The sequence below is a fragment of the Nicotiana attenuata genome, chromosome 9 (genome assembly GCF_001879085.1).
Source record: "Nicotiana attenuata strain UT chromosome 9, NIATTr2, whole genome shotgun sequence".
Lineage (NCBI taxonomy): Eukaryota > Viridiplantae > Streptophyta > Magnoliopsida > Solanales > Solanaceae > Nicotiana > Nicotiana attenuata.
In genome coordinates this window covers 11,735,285-11,753,253 of record NC_031997.1, presented here as the reverse complement: position 1 = coordinate 11,753,253, position 17,969 = coordinate 11,735,285, and the positions used below count along the sequence as shown (strand labels likewise).

At 38.3% G+C, this 17,969-nt stretch overlaps 1 protein-coding gene across 2 annotated transcripts; it reads right to left on the bottom strand.

Annotated features, from left to right (window-relative positions):
- LOC109232059 (importin beta-like SAD2 homolog) lies at positions 5,810-15,881 on the bottom strand. Of its 2 annotated transcripts, none has more exons than XM_019397710.1 (21): positions 15,550-15,881; positions 15,190-15,362; positions 14,934-15,104; positions 14,151-14,261; positions 13,970-14,047; positions 13,061-13,257; positions 12,913-12,973; positions 12,518-12,592; positions 12,218-12,295; positions 12,035-12,097; positions 11,872-11,955; positions 11,634-11,788; positions 11,278-11,317; positions 11,039-11,182; positions 10,827-10,946; positions 10,533-10,748; positions 9,787-9,963; positions 8,404-9,088; positions 7,838-8,025; positions 6,948-7,083; positions 5,810-6,342 (listed from the first exon to the last, which is right to left on the bottom strand). In XM_019397710.1, the coding sequence occupies exons 1-21, from the start codon at positions 15,686-15,688 to the stop codon at positions 6,185-6,187; spliced, it is 3,249 nt and encodes a 1,082-aa protein (XP_019253255.1). In that variant the 5' UTR covers positions 15,689-15,881; the 3' UTR covers positions 5,810-6,184. The 2 variants fall into 2 exon arrangements, with proteins under 2 accessions (XP_019253255.1, XP_019253256.1); XM_019397711.1 differs by having other exon boundaries at positions 9,787-9,951.

Below are 17,969 nucleotides of genomic sequence, written 5' to 3'. Positions count from 1 at the left end.
AGCCTATATACTCGAAGGGGGAAAGTTAGTTATAACTAACTTTTGGATCCCCACAGTTGACAATTCTGCGTGTGCACATCACGTGACTGCAACTAACTAACAATCAAATTGTAACTAACTAATACTAACCAGCTGATGATTAACGACTACCTATTACAATGAATTGAGCTAGAATTGGAAAGAGATTCTATTAGGCTCGTAACAATACTCCCCCCCTTCAAAGAATCCTTGTCCTCAAGGATTGAATTGAGGAAAACGCTGCTTAAGAGCATAATACTCCTCCCAGGTGCTATCCTCTGGGGCTGCATTGAACCATTTCACTAAGACCTGTGAGACAGCTTTCCCATTCTTCTGAATCATCCTTCGATCGAGTATGGTTTCAGGCTCCAGCAACACATGGCCCTCCTCTGATAGGACCACCGGAAGAGTAATTGAGGTTGGGTGGGATCCTACCTTCTTCTTCAATTGGGAAATGTGGAAGGTAGGGTGGATCTTGGAGCCAGCAGGGAGGTCCAAAGTGTAGGCTACAGGTCCTACTCTAGCAGTGATTTGGAAGGGGCCAAAATATTTGGAAGAAAGCTTTTGGAAACCATGCTGTTTCAGAGATAACTGTTTGTAAGGTTGGAGTTTCACATAGACCCAATCTCCCACGCTATAAGATCTATCAGTTCTGTGTTTGTCAGCTTGAATCTTCATCCTGTTCTGAGCCTTCTCCAATTGAAACTTCAACATTCGTAGAGTAGCTTCTCTAGCCTGCAGACTTCTGTCAATTACATCCAGTTGAGAGTCAAAACTCATGTAGGGGAGCAATGGGAGGGGGGGGTTGGCCATAGACTGCCTCATATGGGATCATGTTTATGCTGGAGTGATATGTTGTATTGTACCACCATTCTGCCTTGGTTTTTCAAAGGTCATGCATCTAAGGTAACATTCTAAGCACCTGTTCACCACCTCAGTTTGACCATCCGTTTGAGGGTGATAGGCAGTGGAAGTTAGTGGGGATACCTTCTGCAATCGAAATAACTCCTTCCAAAATTTACTTGTGAATACCACATCTTTATCAGATACTATGGACTTAGGCATTCCATGTAATTTGAACACCTGATCCATGAATAGTTGAGCTACATCTAGGGCAGTATAAGGGTGCTTGAGAGCCATGAAGTGAGCAGCTTTGCTCAATCTGTCAACCACCACCAAGATCACCTCTTTTCCAGCAGCTTTTGGGAGGCCTTCAATGAAATCCATTGATATGTCTTGCCATATTCTATCAGGTATAGGAAGGGGCTGAAGGAGGCCAGGATATGCAACATTATCACTTTTGCATTTTTGACACACATCACAGGCTTTAATATATGCATAGACATCCTGCTTCATCTTCTTCCAGTAAAAATCTTGTTTGAGTCTTTGCAGAGTTGTTGTGATACCAGAATGGCCTCCAATGGAACTGTCATGATAAAAGAAAATGAGTTGGTGTCTGACTGCAGCATCTGCTCCCACCATCAACTTATTTTTCCTGCTTAGAACTCCATTATGAAACCTGTAATAATGTTTGATAGCATGTCCTCCTTGAATGGACTGAATGATATGCTGCAGCTTAGGATCTTGCCTCCATGATGCTTTGACTTTGTCCATGAGATCTGAGGTTACACCCGAGATACTATAGAATTGGATGGATTCTTCTTTCCTGGATAATGCATCAGCCACAATATTCTCCTTGCCCTTTTTGTAAGATATGGTATAGTCATAGCCAAGCAATTTGACTAACCACTTCTGTTGGCTGGGAGTGGTAATTCTTTGCTCCAACAAGTATTTGAGACTGTGATGGTCTGTTTTGATGATGAAATGTCTTCCAAGAAAATATGGTCTCCACTTTTGTACAGCAGAAACTAGTGCCAAAAGTTCCCTTTCATATATAGATAGGGCTTTGTTCTTGTCCGATAGACCTTTACTAAAGAAAGCAATTGGTCTGCTACCCTGTGTCAACACAGCTCCAATTCCTCCTCCTGAAGCATCAGTTTCCACAGTGAATTCTTTTGAGAAATCTAGTAGAGCTAACACGGGAGCTGAAGTAATAGATGTCTTCAAATCCTGAAATGCAGTGGTTGCTGCAGGATTCCACTGAAAATTCCCCTTTTTAAGCAGATCATTGAGAGGTCTAGCCATGATTCCATACCCCTTTATGAATCTCCTGTAGTAGCCAGTCAACCCAAGGAATCCTCTAAGCCCTTTGATAGACTTAGGCACTGGCCAATCCAACACTCCTTGAACCTTGTGCTGATCCATTGCTACACCATGTTCAGAAATGATATGACCTAGATAGTCAATTTGTGTGACTCCAAAAGCACATTTACTCTGTTTAACATACAATGTATGAGTTCTAAGCACCTTAAATGTTTCCTCCAAATGTAGTAAATGATCCTCCCGGCTCTGGCTATATATCAAGATATCATCAAAAAAGACTAAGATGAATTTCCTGAGAAAATCATGGAAGATTTGGTTCATTAGGCTCTGGAAGGTAGAAGGAGCATTTGTTAATCCAAAGGGCATCACCAAGAATTCATAGTGACCATGATGAGTTCTAAAGGCAGTTTTAGGAATATCTGGTTCAAACATTCTGATTTGATGGTATCCTGCCCTCAAATCCAGCTTAGAAAAGTACTTGGCACCATGTAGTTCATCTAGTAATTCTTCAATCACAGGTATAGGAAACTTATCTTTGACTGTACAACTATTTAATTCTCTGTAATCCACACATAAACGCCACGACCCATCCTTCTTTTTTACCATCACAATAGGAGAAGAGTAGGGACTAATACCAGGCCTGATGACCCCAGAAACTAGCATTTCATTTACCATCTTTTCAATTTCATTCTTCTGAATATTAGGGTACCTGCAGGGTCTGATGTTAATAGGAGAAACTCCTTCCTTCAAGGTGATCCTATGGTCATGTGATCTAGAGGGAGGAAGTTGAGTTGGTTCCTCAAATAGATCACTGTACTTTTGCAGCATGATCTGCAGCTCCCCTTCTTTGCTTGGTTCCTTTGGTGATCCTTCAACTGCAAAGAGGCTGATTTCCATCTCTTGCTGTTGATTTTCCAAGAGTAATCCCACAGATAACATACACAACTCTGCAGGTTTAGCTAGCAATTTGTCCATACTAGCCTGTGGTATCATTTTGGTCACAGGGGGTTGGATCCCTCTCAATGATACTTTATGTCCCAAGATGCTGAATTCCATTCGAAGTTTCTTGAAATTCCACATAATGTCACCTAGTGTAATCAGCCACTGTATTCCCAAAACCATACTACAACCCCCTATGGGTAGCACCAGCATATCAGAATCAAATGAAACACTTTGCATTTTCCAGACTAACTTCTTACAAATGTAATTGCTTTGTACCCTTTTCCCATCGGCAACAGATACATCAAAGGGAGAAATAGAGGTCAAGACACACCCCAATTTCTTGGCAGTATTAAGATCCAAAAAATTATGGGTGCTCCCAGTATCAATAAAAACCTGTACAGCCTTCCCTTTAACAGATACAGTTACCCTCATAGTCCTGAAGTCATGTAATCCATTCATGGCATGGACTGATACATGAGGTAAAATGGACCCCTCAACATCAGTTTCTAGTCCTTGGCCTATCATAGTTAGTAGTTCTGTTGGGTCTAACATTACTTCTTCTTCTAACTCCACCTCTTATATTCCTTCCTCAACCTCCATAGAGAATAGCTGTCTCCTATTCTGCATACATGCCCAAAACTATACTTTTCATCGCAATTATAACATAACCCTTTACTCCTTCTTTCCTCCATTTCAGCAGGAGTCAGTCTCCTTGCATTTCTATAGGTAGGTTTTAGGGATGGGGTGGGAATATTAGATGTTTTATTGGAAGGTTGGCAGAATTTGGGAGGGACGTAAGGTTGAGAAAACTGAGAGCTGTAGGAAGGTTTCTGGCTGTTTTTGATTGAGTGGGATGAGGGTGTCATGAAAACTTGTTTTTGAACTATCAAAGTTTGTTCTTGAATTTTCGCTAAACTGATTGCTTTAGCTAGGGTTCTAGGTGCTAACGTCTTAACTGGCAGCCCAATTTCTGGTTTCAATCCCCTAATAAAGCAACTCACAACATACTCCTCTGATAATTCTACCCTAGTGAGAAGTTCATCAAACAAGTCAACATAGTCTTGCACAAGATTTACCTGCCTTAAGTCCTTGAGATCTCCCATAGGATCATCGAATAGTTCAGAACCAAATCTGGCATATAAGCAGGCCACATACTCCCCCCAACGCGGCCACTCCCTAGCTCCTCTGTGCTTCATGTACGATTGGTGCCACTGTAGTGCCCTGCCCTCCAATTTGCAGGATACTGCTCGCACCTTAGAATCTTCAGGGGTTTCTTCGTATGCAAAGATTTGTTCACACTTATACAACCAATCCTTTAACCCTATCCCATCAAAAACAGGAAATTCAGTGTGGTACTCACGATTAAGATGTTGATGACCTCTAAGATAATGGCCTGCTGCAGCTGGCCTTTCATTCTCCACAAGTTCCCCAAGGTTTTGAACCCCAGTCGCAGCTAGGTTTCCCACGATCAGCTTCTTAATTTCATCCATGGCCTGAGCCATTCGATTATCCATAGATTGCTGCAATTCCGCGACAGAAGATGTAACTGCTTCGATTGAACCCTTGAGGCTATCAACTTCCTTCCTCAGTTCATGCATTCTCGTATTATGATCACCCATTATCACAGATCCAGGGAGCGATGGCTCTGATACCAATGTTACGACCTCTGCAAGTTGAACTCAAAAATGGATGCAATTGAGCTTCGCCTAAAGAGCAGGGAAAAGAGAACTGCTCTTGAACAGCTGGCTCGAGCACTCAACTGAGTGATGTAACGAAATGGACAAGATAGAGAAGAAGAAAGAGAATTTTTATTCCAAATTTCTGAATGAATCTTACAAATGGAATTTCCCCAGCCTATACACTCGAAGGGGGAAAGTTAGTTATAACTAACTTTTGGATCCCCACAGCTGACAATTCCGCGCGTGCACATCACGTGACTGCAACTAACTAATAATCAAATTGTAACTAACTAATCAGCTGATGATTAACGACTACCTATTACAATGAATTGAGCTAGAATTTGAAAGAGTTTCTAATAGGCTCGTAACAGAATCAGTTCGGGCTTAAAAGACCAAGTACGAATCAAAGGAACTTAAGGCGAAGTATCAGGCTATGCATGATGCATGGTGCGTAGCCAATAAAAAAGAAGAGAGCAAAGGAAGAGACCTTCAGGTCTCCTACGCACAGACATGAGCCTCCTATGCATTGAGAGAACCTCATATGCGTGAGAGGATCCAACCCAAGCACGCCAAAAGCAAATTGAAGAAAAAAAAAAGAGAGAGTAGAGGGGAGAGGGTAAAAAAAAGGAAAAGATTTAATTGAATGCACTAATAATGGAGTAGGAGTCTTTTAAGGGGGAATATATACACTTTATAAGAAAAATCTAGATACTCATTAAAAACTACAAAACCTAAAGAAAATAGGTAAATAAGTTTCTATTATAGTATATATAAGAAAAACTCCCTTTCATATATGCTTGACAAAAAAACAATTTCCCGAACAAATAACAGGCCACTTGATGCATCTGGAATACACTGACCTGATTTTGATGATCGCCAGTTGCAACAATTAGTAAAAGTTTACATCAACTGCACGGCAATATATTAGCTAGTATTACGTTGTGTTGCGAATCAGTGTAAAGCATAGATTCTTTTGCGCAAAGAAAAAAATGACACTCCAACAGAGCTCACCAAAGCCAAACAATAAATTTCTTTTAGAGTAAAAAGAACACCATTTCTACTTAGGAACAAACTAATTCGAACAAAATGGATACATGTTTAGGAGATCTGAACTTCCCAAATTTAACTTCTCTTTCACTGTTGACCTAATCAATCTTTTGGACCAACTGCAGCTTTATGACAAAGATGTATGATAAATACAAATGACTCCGAGTGGCACTCCAATAGTTATGAGACTTTTACATAGAACATCCCAACTTCAGCACAACAGCAGGGCAATACAAGAATAAACAAAATAATCAACCACCAACAGCACACCAAACAACAAGAATTACAGCAATCGGGGTTTGAAAAAGAGGAAGGCGAAGAGCATGTATGAAATCCTATAGCTGAGGTTGTTGGAAGTATAATTTACATTCAGGAAAGGCCTCCAAGAAACTTGAAGTCAGTTCTGGTGGCAACTGTAGCCGTAAAAGCACTTGGTGATGTCTTTCAATTACCGAAAGCACAGTGCTCTCCAGATCCACATCTTCCAAACAACCTGAAGTAATCGAAGAAATTTAAGGGAAATAAAGCATTAGAAATCTAAAAATGAACATCAATGCGGATGATATTAAACACAGTAAAAGAAGACGCAAATACTTAAGTTGTCAACCTCAACTAGGATGTGATTAGTCCTTATTTAATTGTGTTATCTGAGCTCAATGGATATAAAAGATGCAAATAACCAACTACAACAATGTTGAGATTGAGGTATAGTTAATTGATTGAAACTTGAGAGAGAAGAGCCGCTGAAGCAGCATTGTTTAAATGTGATAATCCACAGAAGATATTGTCAACATGACACTGATTCAGTCTGTTTGGTACATCTAAGAATTTTGACGACAATTTCGAACTTTGACAAGTAGATCATCTTGTGAACCAAGATAAAAACCATTATGATTGCACAGTAAGCAAAATAATGTTGCTGATTTAATGAGCAGTAGAAATGAAAAGTTGATCGATTTCTTTACTTCTATAAACAACCAGGAGAGACTGATTTTCTCTACTTCTATAAACAGCTAAATAAGTAATCTGTTTTACCCTGCACATCAAATGTCTGCATCCTTATGGTATTTTCAAGAATGAGAGCGTTGGCAGGCTTACCCAGTTCAATTTCTTGCTCTTGATCTTCTACATCTCCTTCTTCCACAATGGTCCCGTTTTCCATTTCTACTGCTGTCTTGGCGCATCTCTCCAAGAACTCTTCTTCAGTTTCTTCGAGTTCATCATCTTCGGAGTCCTAGCATTGAATTATGAACAATAACAATCATCTTTCGTTATCTATTGCAAAGGTTTTATAAGATGTATTTTATGTGATGAATGTACAGTAGCATGCGAGAGGTTTGGGGTTTGTACTCCGCATCTCCATTTTACTTATCAAAAGTTTCTGATATATGATGAATGTATAGCATATGCTCACTATTCCTTACTTCCACTACATGCTTTTCATGCCTGTATGATGGAGCCAACAAACAGAAACCACGGATAATGAACGCAAAGAGACAACAATATGAAATCATTGACAATTTCTGTGATATTATATATAAACACTATGGACAAGGTGATTATGAAAAAGAAAAAGGCAGTGATAATCATCATTTTCGAGTCACAATATGTTATGTTATGGAGAGAAAAATGTATTTCCATTAAGAAAGCTGGTGAAATATGAGAAATTTCAACTTACATGGAAGGACCACAATTAAGTGAAGAGCCATAATTTGCTAATGAGGCAAAACTCATGTCAGAAGGTTAAGGAATTCTCGTGAATGTAAAGACTCATAGTCACTTCTATTTCGGTAACCAGAAAAGAGGGAGAGTACAATGTTACTGTTCCACAAATAGAACATACCTTGACCATAACGAAAAGTAGGTCATATGAACGTGATGACCATGTAAACAATGGGTAGCAAAATTTTTTTGTTTTGGTTGGTTTGTTTTTGGGGGGGGGTTGCCATAGATAATTAAACAAGACAGAATTAGTTTGGTGATCCGACCTCTTCATCATCTTCTTCAGTTTCCTCATCATCAGAAGCCTGATCTTCACTTTCTTCATCTTCCTCTTCCTCCAGTTCTTTTAACTTCAGAAATGCTTCCATCAGTGAAGCAACGCAATCATGTAGCAACAAACTCCCTTCATTTGGCCGTTCTATCAGCTTGTCAAGAGATTGTGCGAGTGTCATCACTGGTAGTAAAATAGGAAAAAAAGCAGACACAGAGACAGTTGCTGATGAGATTCTCAGGAGGAAGTTCTTTATAAGATTGATGACAAATGGCGGAAAAACTGAATATTTAAAAGGCAAAGCAAGGAAAAACACAATAGTGAACTACAAGGTTTAATAATAATTTGTGTAAGTTTGTAACATAAGAACATACACTTTAGTTGTGGACAGATAAAAAGATCTAGATAACATCAGTAGCATTTTCCAGAACATAAAAAATGGCTCATGTAAAGCCATGGCATCACCAAAATATATGTTCCCCTGTGAGAGAAATGTCAAGCAGGAAAGTCCCTGATTACACTAAAAAAAATTAGTTGGGAAAAAAGAAATAGAATTCTAACCAGCCAACTTGATCTCAGACTCTGATGACAAACAATGCTCAAATTTGCTTGTTGAGATAATTGCCAAAGCGGATAGAAAGACTGTAACGCTTTCGTGTTCGATGCCCTCTAGAATCTTCTCTACAATATCTGGGAAACATAAATAACATGACGCTATTGCAAGCAACAAAGGTTTCCATAGAGGGACAGCCTTGCTTCTAAGCTCTCTAAAACGAGAAAATGCTGCGTGACACAAGGATATCACCAATGATTGCTTGAAATCGTCTCCTTCAGGTAAGCAACTGGGATTATGTAACAGAATGTGGACACAAGAAGCTGCCCTCCATACTGCAGATGGATACTGTGAGAAAGCTTCTGTAATGAATGCACCAATTCCTTCAAGGATGGATTTTTTTGGAGCAGGTGGAGCAGGAGGCAACGGCAACTTCCCCACAAGAAAATTCTTCACAGCAAATTTCCTGTCTAGACTAAGAGCTTTCTTGATACAGTTAAAAATAGATAAATCCTCTATCTCCTCCCATGCATGCCAATCAGCTATGAGATCTGACCAGACCAGCATCAGCTCTGAGACCTTTAGCTTCAAAAGATCGTCAGTTTTGGTAATTCCTTGCAAAATGAAACCAAGCAACGTGGAACAATCATCGACACATGATGCAGGGGGCACTGAGAAGGCAACCTCAGGTTCCTGATAATTGCAACAAATAATATGAGAAGATAACAAGAGAGTTGAGCACATCAAAAGAAAAAGAAATATTAAGATTCTTCTAATCACACTGTTATCCCAAGTGAGACATTGACCAGTTAAGTACAAGCTAAATCTAACAGGAATTCTCATTGGTAGAGGAACTGGATCAGAAAAAAAGAGGGATTCTAATTGTAAGGTATCTAAAGAAACCATTGCTGGAATTGGATCTTATTCAAAGAAAAAGATATCAAATATCTGGAGCTTCTTTTTGTGCTTGGTCAAGGATCCAGTAGGTGGCGCTCCTTTCTCGGAGAACCGTACATGAGACTTCTGCCTCATACGGCTCCATCCTGAGCTTCCATCAACATATGAACAGCTTTGGATCGTGCATGAGAAGCTAACAAGCTTAATCTATTAAAGCTTGGTGTGGATTTCACAATACAAATCATACAACTATTATAGTATAAACACTAGACTTAAGCTGCATCCAGCATTGAGGTGATTGCATCTTAAATATAGAAACATACGCACGAATACGCTTCAGTCATGATGTTTTTAAAGGAAGTATTTTACTGAAGTAGTACTGAGCATGTTACTTTGACAAAAAAGTAAAGAATGGACTATATATGCATACAAGCTTGTGTTTTTATCTAGCCATTCACTCTACAATTAATTTTGATACATGGCTCAAGACTAACCATCCGTAGAGCAGATCTTAGCCAGGCATACTGTAGGAGATCTGAAAATGCTCTCATCATGGTTGCCTGACCAGAACGCCACAATTGACTTGAACCATCCTGCTCATTTTCTTCCGATGCAGAGTCTTCCCAACACTGAGCCATCACTGCTAGTGATGCAAAGCCCTGTTCCACCATCTATCAGATGCAAGTCAGTAATTTCAAATCTCAACAACAACAAAAAAAAACCCAGTGTAGTTCCACAAGTGGGGTCTGGGGAATTTCAAATCTCAATATGCCTTAAATTATATGTATGGATGAGTTTGTTTTTTCTTAATTTCAGATTTGGGTGAAGAGCGAGGTTGAATCTAGACACGCCTATGAACTCATTAACAGATCAGCATAAAAAAAGGATTTAAGATTGTGTTTCAAGGTACTTCAGTTACAAGAAGGAATCATAAAGTTTAGTCCTATTCCTATCAAAGTAATGACTCTGGACCATGTGACATGATATGCAACGTGACTAGAAAAGATGAAGTTTCAAAGCAAGCAATCCAACCTATAGGACTTCCATTTAAACTATAAACAATGAATAGTGAACCACATAGCTCCATAAAATATTGAAATCTGCACAAGACACGTTCTCATTTTCATGCCAGTTACCAAAAAGAAAATTACAATCATCAAGATTTGCTAAAGAATAAAAATACAAATACATCAGATACATAAGAGTGCGGTAGTTGCTGTAGTTGTACATAAGAAGATACCTGAGGCCATGGCTCCAGATTTAAAGGTAACTTCTTTGAGATTTCTCTAACCAACAGACAAACAATATCTGGAATATGAGGTGCAATTTTTTCATTTCCAGCCTCGACCATAGTACTTAGAAGCTGAAAGTAAATGGAGCTATCTTCTTCTTCATCACCAATCCTATGACAAACCACCTGAAGAAGAGGTAGCCACTCAGGTGGCATGTACTCATTCTGCAGTACCAAAAGTACAAGCATTATTTTCACTATCATACTTCAAGTGCATAAAATAGGAGCCATTTTAGCACTTACTTCTACAAGTTGAGCAATGGCAGCAGCAGCTGTCACCCCCACAGGATAACAAGAAACACCCCTTATATCTGACATTGTTAACGCTTTCACTAATGAAGAATAAATATCAGCACTCATACCCTGTTGTGGAAAGAAAAAAAGGAAACTTACTCCACACAATGCCTAATAGCAAATTTATAGTTAAGAAGGTATCATCAAAAAAATTATCCCACATCAGAAAGACATGAAGCAAGCTCTCCTAGGACCCAGTTTGCAGAGGCAATCAAATATGGTTGAGGAATTGATGTTTCATACAGTGGTAGCACCCGAGTTCTGACTAGAGTGTCCACAAATCCAGGCTTCTGCTCTGTTAGAAACTGAGAATACAACGATAGATAATTAATAAAAGTACATAATCTTTTAATTATGAAAAAATAAAATTTGAACTACTACTTGTATGATCTCTCCTTACATCCAAAAGGCTGCTATAGGCCATCAGGACTCCATAATACCTGTCAAAGTTTAGACAAGGAAATGAAAGTAAATCTCGTAGACAGCATGCAAGCATGATCAAGAAAGGTTAGAAAAAGAAAAAAAAGGTCTGCATAAATGGCAAACAAAGTAGGATAATTTTGTTAACAGCAGACCTTAGAGTTCAAGAATTATAGAGTAATAAGATGATGCTTAGAACAATAACAGAACAAATAGCCTCGACCATAATCATAATGAATTTTAAATAGTGGAGAACTTTCTGAATAGGTTCCTGTTAAATAGGTACTGAAGTACAGTGATATAAGACAATCTATTGCAAAGTTAAAGGATACTCACTCATTTACTGTGTATTCTCCATTACCAGTGGGAACAGGAAACTTTGACAAGAACGGAAGCACCAACAACTCCCCCATCGAGCTGTAACCTTTTCTTTTATGTTTATCTCCTTTCTTACGCTTTGATGAAGCTGTAGAAGTCTTGACTGGAGGTCCCTAGAGGTCAAAGAATAAATTATAGATAACTATGTGCATTTTAATAGAAGAAGCTGGAGCTATATAAGTCATAGAAAACTAACCATTGATAATGAAATAACACCAAGCAAGTTTAAAGCACTTTTCCTTGCTGTAAACAAGTCATCTCTCCATCCAGAAATTTCTTCCTGCAGGATCATAAAATTCAGTCACTAAAATATTCTAAGAGTGTACAACTTATAAGGAAGTTCAAAGATTTGTACACACAAGGTCTGAGGGAAGATTTTTCCTTATGTACTCATCTGGATCTTCTTCCCACTCTGCTGTGTCCTACTTAGCAGACATAAGTCTTTAATCAGAACTTCAGAAAGAGTATGCAACAACTAAAGAAAGAAACTCATGTACACAGGCAGACAGCAGCTTTTAAAGGCGAATTCTTGGAATATCCACCTTCTCATTCATCACAAGAGCTGGGAAGATTGCATAGTTCAGCAAGGAAGAGAAGTGGGGTGAAACCAGTCGCCATCCCTATTTCATATGATAATAATATAATTTAGCTTGGAGACTCCAAAGTAACCATAAAAGTCAGTTTCGAGAGAACCATGGATCAAGATAAATGCCTAAAAAGAGAAAGAAGCAAGAAGGTGAAAGAACAAGCAGGAAAATTAAGCACCATCGCCAGGTCGAGCTACAACAAACTAGTCAAGCAAAAGAGAAACTTTTGACCGTGAAGACAACTGAACAACTTACCGGACCTGTCTCTAGAACACGAGAAATAACATCAAAGGCTAATGAAATAATCCTTTCTGACAGTGAATCCAGTTTCTGCACCAAATGAATAAGTAAATGAAGAGAGAAGATAGAAAGTAAAAATGATCACAGAAAGAGTGAGAGATAAGGTAACTGTGTGGGAAAAACACTAACGAGAACAGCATACAAGTTCATGAGACAAAACAGATTGAGATTTAGCACATGTTCTGCTTATATGACAAAAATGTACTGTAGTTAAAGAACAGAGAATCTGATGGTCGCATGCTGAATAAGAAAAAACTATTTACTACGCATTCCAATGAAATAATATTATGAAACACCTGATACGAAAGTTCTTTTTTCTAGTACTATCAAGTAATGCCAGTAAGACTTACATGGATGATTGTGCTATGCTTGACAATTTCTGAAACGCATTTCACCATATCAGGCATCAGTCTGCCATTGTAAGAGAAGAAATTTGAGGAAAACCTGGATTTCTATATTTTCATTTGGAGCAAATAAAATGCATTTTTGGCAGCATACTTGTCAGAAAACTTCCGATGCCTGGAGATTAGAGCACAGAAAATTAGCAGACTTCTCTTTGCAGTCTTCATCCTCAATGAATATCCATCTTTGCAAGTTGAGCCATCATTTAAACTTAAAGAATTCAGAATCCGTATCAGATCTTGACAAATAGAAGGAAGCAAAGGAGCCAAGGCAGACGGCATGTGAGATCTCACCTATAAAATTGATGGGGACTTAGGATTATAATACTGCTCAAGTAAGCATATTCACAAAACAAACCTTACTAGAATAAGACGGGTGCTTCCAGATAAATATTAAATGGACGCATAAAAGCTCCCAGATAATTTGATCAGTTTTGGAAAAGAAAAATAGTGCATTGTCATCGGGTACCATCAGATCACTTGATTTGGTAAAGTGCTGTTTCTTTTTCCAAAAGAGGTTAAATAAAAGGAAGTGAGACTGTTCCTAAGTAAACCAAACAACCAATTCTTTGAATGAAGAAAGATGTATTGTCCTGGCATAGCTGAACATCCATGCTTATCATTCACCTTTTTCCGGTTAGCTAAAGATCTGTGTGCATAAAGCTGTATTTAAAAGCACTTGTATTTCAAAGCTTCAAGATCGCATGTGAAACATTGTAAAAACAATCACTTTAGCTCATGTAAATCATGTCTAGTGCCCATTTTCAGCAGAATTACTTTCACACTTATAACCAACTTCATCTCCTCGAAATGCTAGATAACTGTATCTAGCAATTTCCTTCTATCATTTTCGTTATTTTCTATATGCTCGAAGGTCTTTAGGCTCCAAGACTCCAAAATGTTGTCTTCTAACTTCTTAAGACAAACAATCAAAACAGAACCTAGAGCTCAAATGATAGTTGACCTATCAAGGGTCAAACATCATGTGCTGTAAGTTTATCCTCACCGCCAAATAGACGCACTTGCATATGATGAGAAGGATAGTTCCCGTCTGCACTTCTGCTGTATGTTTGTCCTCTGATACCTGTTTCATGCAACACCAAATCAGCACTTCTAAGATACTTTAAAGTAATACATCCCAATATGGAAGTAAGTAGAGGAAGAGGAATTTAGGAAGTTATGTGGACCTCTTCGATGCAGAGGTGAAATACAGCAAGTAAGGGTACAAGGATCTCTCTTGTAATAAGCTCTAGCTGTGGTGGAACCGGCTCCTTCGCAAGTTTTGGATTCAGAAAGTACTGCCATGAGACATAAGATGAGATCACTACAAGAACCTAGCAAGGAAATTTTTAGTACAGATTTGGAATAAGTGAGGAAAGTGGTTTAGTTAGTTATTCAGTCAAAACAATTTTGATTTTAAGCAAATTATAGAATGTTGTTGCAGCACAGATAAAACAGCTCTATCCTCATAAAATTTCTAAACCAATCTTCAAACAATTAGCAAGCTGTGGGGTGGCCTTGCTCAGTACCACATGACAGCCAGCAAGGTTCTAGCATAGGAATATCAACATAGTAAGAAACATACTGCGCATCAGATCTAGAGTTGCTCAAGAAATAGAGATAACAGAGGAGAAGTCATCAGTGTAATGCCAATGGAGAACTGAGACACGAAAACAGATGAAAAAAATTGCAAGTGAATACGAGGGAATAACAAACAACTTAAGATAACAGCAAAAGTGTCATTTCCTTAATGAGATGAATAGATAAACAAAGAAAATAGGAACCATGCATGTTATGAAAATCAACTTCATCATACTTCGAGATGATAGGAAAAGATCTGCAGGCGTCTAATTATGAACACAGCGTTTCTGGGAAAAAAGAGTTGCCAGTTTAGAGAGTCAATTCCCCTCCAAGGTTGAAAAATAAAAAGTAACCTGGAATCAGAATATAGTTGAGACGTGTTAAAGTACCTGGAAGGGTCTAATGAGTGAGTGAAGAATGGTGAGCGCATTGATGGTTTTCCATTCAGAACTGGGATTCTTATCAATAAGATCGCTACGCTGAATGACGGACCTCAGCTCAGGCACGAGCTCAGGCCACGAATCCTTCTTCACGAACTCAACTGCAACGATTGAGCGAAACTGAAAACAAGGAGAACAAAAGATAATTAAAACATCGTCATTAGTTACATGCTAAAGAACAAAAAGTTATGCCCAAATCGCTTACAGCTTCAACTAATACTTTAAGAGCCGTAGGTTCCGCTTGAAGCAAAGCACGCACAAGTGCATCTCTAAACGCTTTGGTGATTTCTAAATTTGTCTCTGTAGATTCTATTCTTCGTCTAATGAAGTTCTTGAGATATGTGGCTGCAGTTACTTTCTGACCTTCGTTCTCACCTCCTACACCAAAGGTCATCGAATTTAAAATACAGCACAGAGATTAATTTTTTTTTAACCAACACATAAATTAAATTTCAACACGACAACATTACGCAAAAGCATAATCGGATAACTACTCCTTCAAAGTCAAAACCTCAATTAGAGAGACGAAATCAGCATTTATGAATATATCGGAAATGCAGAGTACCTGTGGCGATAGATAGCAGATTGAACGGAAAGTTTGGGAGAGTAGAGAGGCGATCGAGAGCATCCGTGGCGACATGGACGACGGCACCGTCGGGGCTCAGTGTTTGGTTGAGGAGCTGAGCAATTTGATGAATTTCCATGGCGTATGTGTGGTGGCGCAGCGACAGAACCCTAGCAAAGACTGCAGCTACAAACACTACACAAGTTGCCAAAAGGAGCTCTAAAAAAAAAGTACGTAATTGGCAAAAATAGCGATTGGCTGCAGTGCTGCAAGCGCGGGAAAGTTGATACTGGCGCCTTTTTTTTCCGTAAAAGATAATTTTAAAGACTTCTTCAATGTACAGTTGGAATAGTAACTTCCCTTGTAATATACCTTTATAATTCTTATTTTCCTTATATATTAAAGTAAAAGGCAAAAAAAAACATACTTGAATTATATTAAAATTGTCAATTACACACTTATATTTTTTAGACTATTTCAAAATGAAATAAGTACACCCATTAAAATGTCAAACTCAAATTTGTGTGGGCGCGCGCTAGCACATGTCAGTTGATATAAAAAATATTTTCATCTTTTTCTAATTCTTTTCCTTGGTTTTTCTTTTTATTTTAATTCTATTCTTTGTTCTTTTACTTTCTCTTTCTTCTTTTAATTCCTTATCATATCTGTCAAAATCAACCTAGGTCAACCATGGAAGTGAAAGTAATCTTCAAAGAAAAGAAACTTTTAGAGAGAAGAAGAAGAAGACGAAAAGTAATTGTAGAGAGAGACCGTTCAACTCATTATCATTCAATTAGTGAAACTTTGTCAATTTTTTGAAAAATAAGAATTTTAGTTGTGAGAGTCGATTTGAACTCGGATTTTGGAACTAATCACATATATGAACTCGTGGGGTCATGGGTAGTCATAATCTACCATTGGACCCGGGTCTTGACCAGGTGAGTCCTGGGTTGACTTTTGAACAATTGTGTAAAGATCGCAGCTTTAATTATTGGAATTGATTTCTCTTACATTATTTGATGTAATTAAGTCGATTTCGGTAAGATTTGTGCCGAACGGAGGTGAATTTGTAAAGTAAAAGCTATTTTTGAGAATTGATTAAGGGCTTTTGAGGTAAGTATCTTGCCTAATATTGTGGGGGAGGGGGGAACTACCCATAGGGATTAGTTTGTTTGGACTATTTGAACTACGTGAAAAACATGCATACGAGGTGAGGAGCGTGTGCACGACTTATATATGAAAATTTGACCAGCTTGGACTCTTAGGTTCTTATGTACATTAGAATGAAGTTCTCTTATTATGTTAAATCCACCATTGCTAATTTACCCTTACGTGTCTTATTTAAAGTTGATTGATTCATGTTCTACCCTTATTGCCAAATATACTCTTATATGCCTTAATTGAAGTTGTTGCCTTTTTTATTGCCATGGTATCTCGTCCGTAATTGCTTAACCTTAATTGAAGTTATTGTTATCCCTTCCATTGTTGACTTATCCTTATTTGGAATCATTGTCACATGTTATCTCTCTTATCGTTGAGTTGTACCTATTTAGAATCATTGTTACATGTTATCTCTCTTATCGTTGAGTTGTACCTATTTGGAATCATTGTTACATGGTATCTCCCCTATCGTTGAGCTGTACCTATTTGGAATCATTGTTACATGTTATCTCTCTTATTGTCGAGTGGTACTTATTTGGAAACATTGTTACATGTTACCCCTTCAATTGTTGAGTTACTCTTATTGGATATCGTTGTCACACATTATCTTTCCCATTGTTGAGATATTCTTGTTTGGAACCATTATTTTGTTATGTGTTTCATTGTGAGCTCGTTCTTCTGTTTCTTTGTGTTTTGTAATACTTGTGTTGATTTATTTGTCGTACTCTCGTGTTATTGTTATTGTTATGGTTGTACTTAGTGTTGTTGAGACGAGGACTATGCGTGGTTGTGGTATTGAAATTATTTTGAGGAAATATTGTGGCATATGAGCACATGTGGTGCAAGTCATTATATTGTGTTGTTATTTTTTTGGCACACATGATATTGTTGAGAGGATTGTCAGGGTGTTCGCACGTGAGTTGTCCTTGCTATTGTTATTGATAATTTCACATGCGGCGTGACAAGGCGGGCTATATATATATATGGGTTTGCGCATGTGGCGAGACAAGGCGGGAATATTATTATTCGGGTGCGACGAGACAAAGCGGGCATTTACTTTATTGTTACGCACGTGGCAAGGCAAGGAGGGCTATATCGGGGATGATTTGTGATGGTCCTGGGGCATTGTTATTGATGATATTTGTGTAGTGGTGTGCCTGCCTTGTGTGAGTTATGCATTTTATGTTTTGTTGTGTTGTTTCCTATGTGTTATTCGTTGTCTCTACTCATACTTGTTGACTCGAGTTGAGATAGAACAC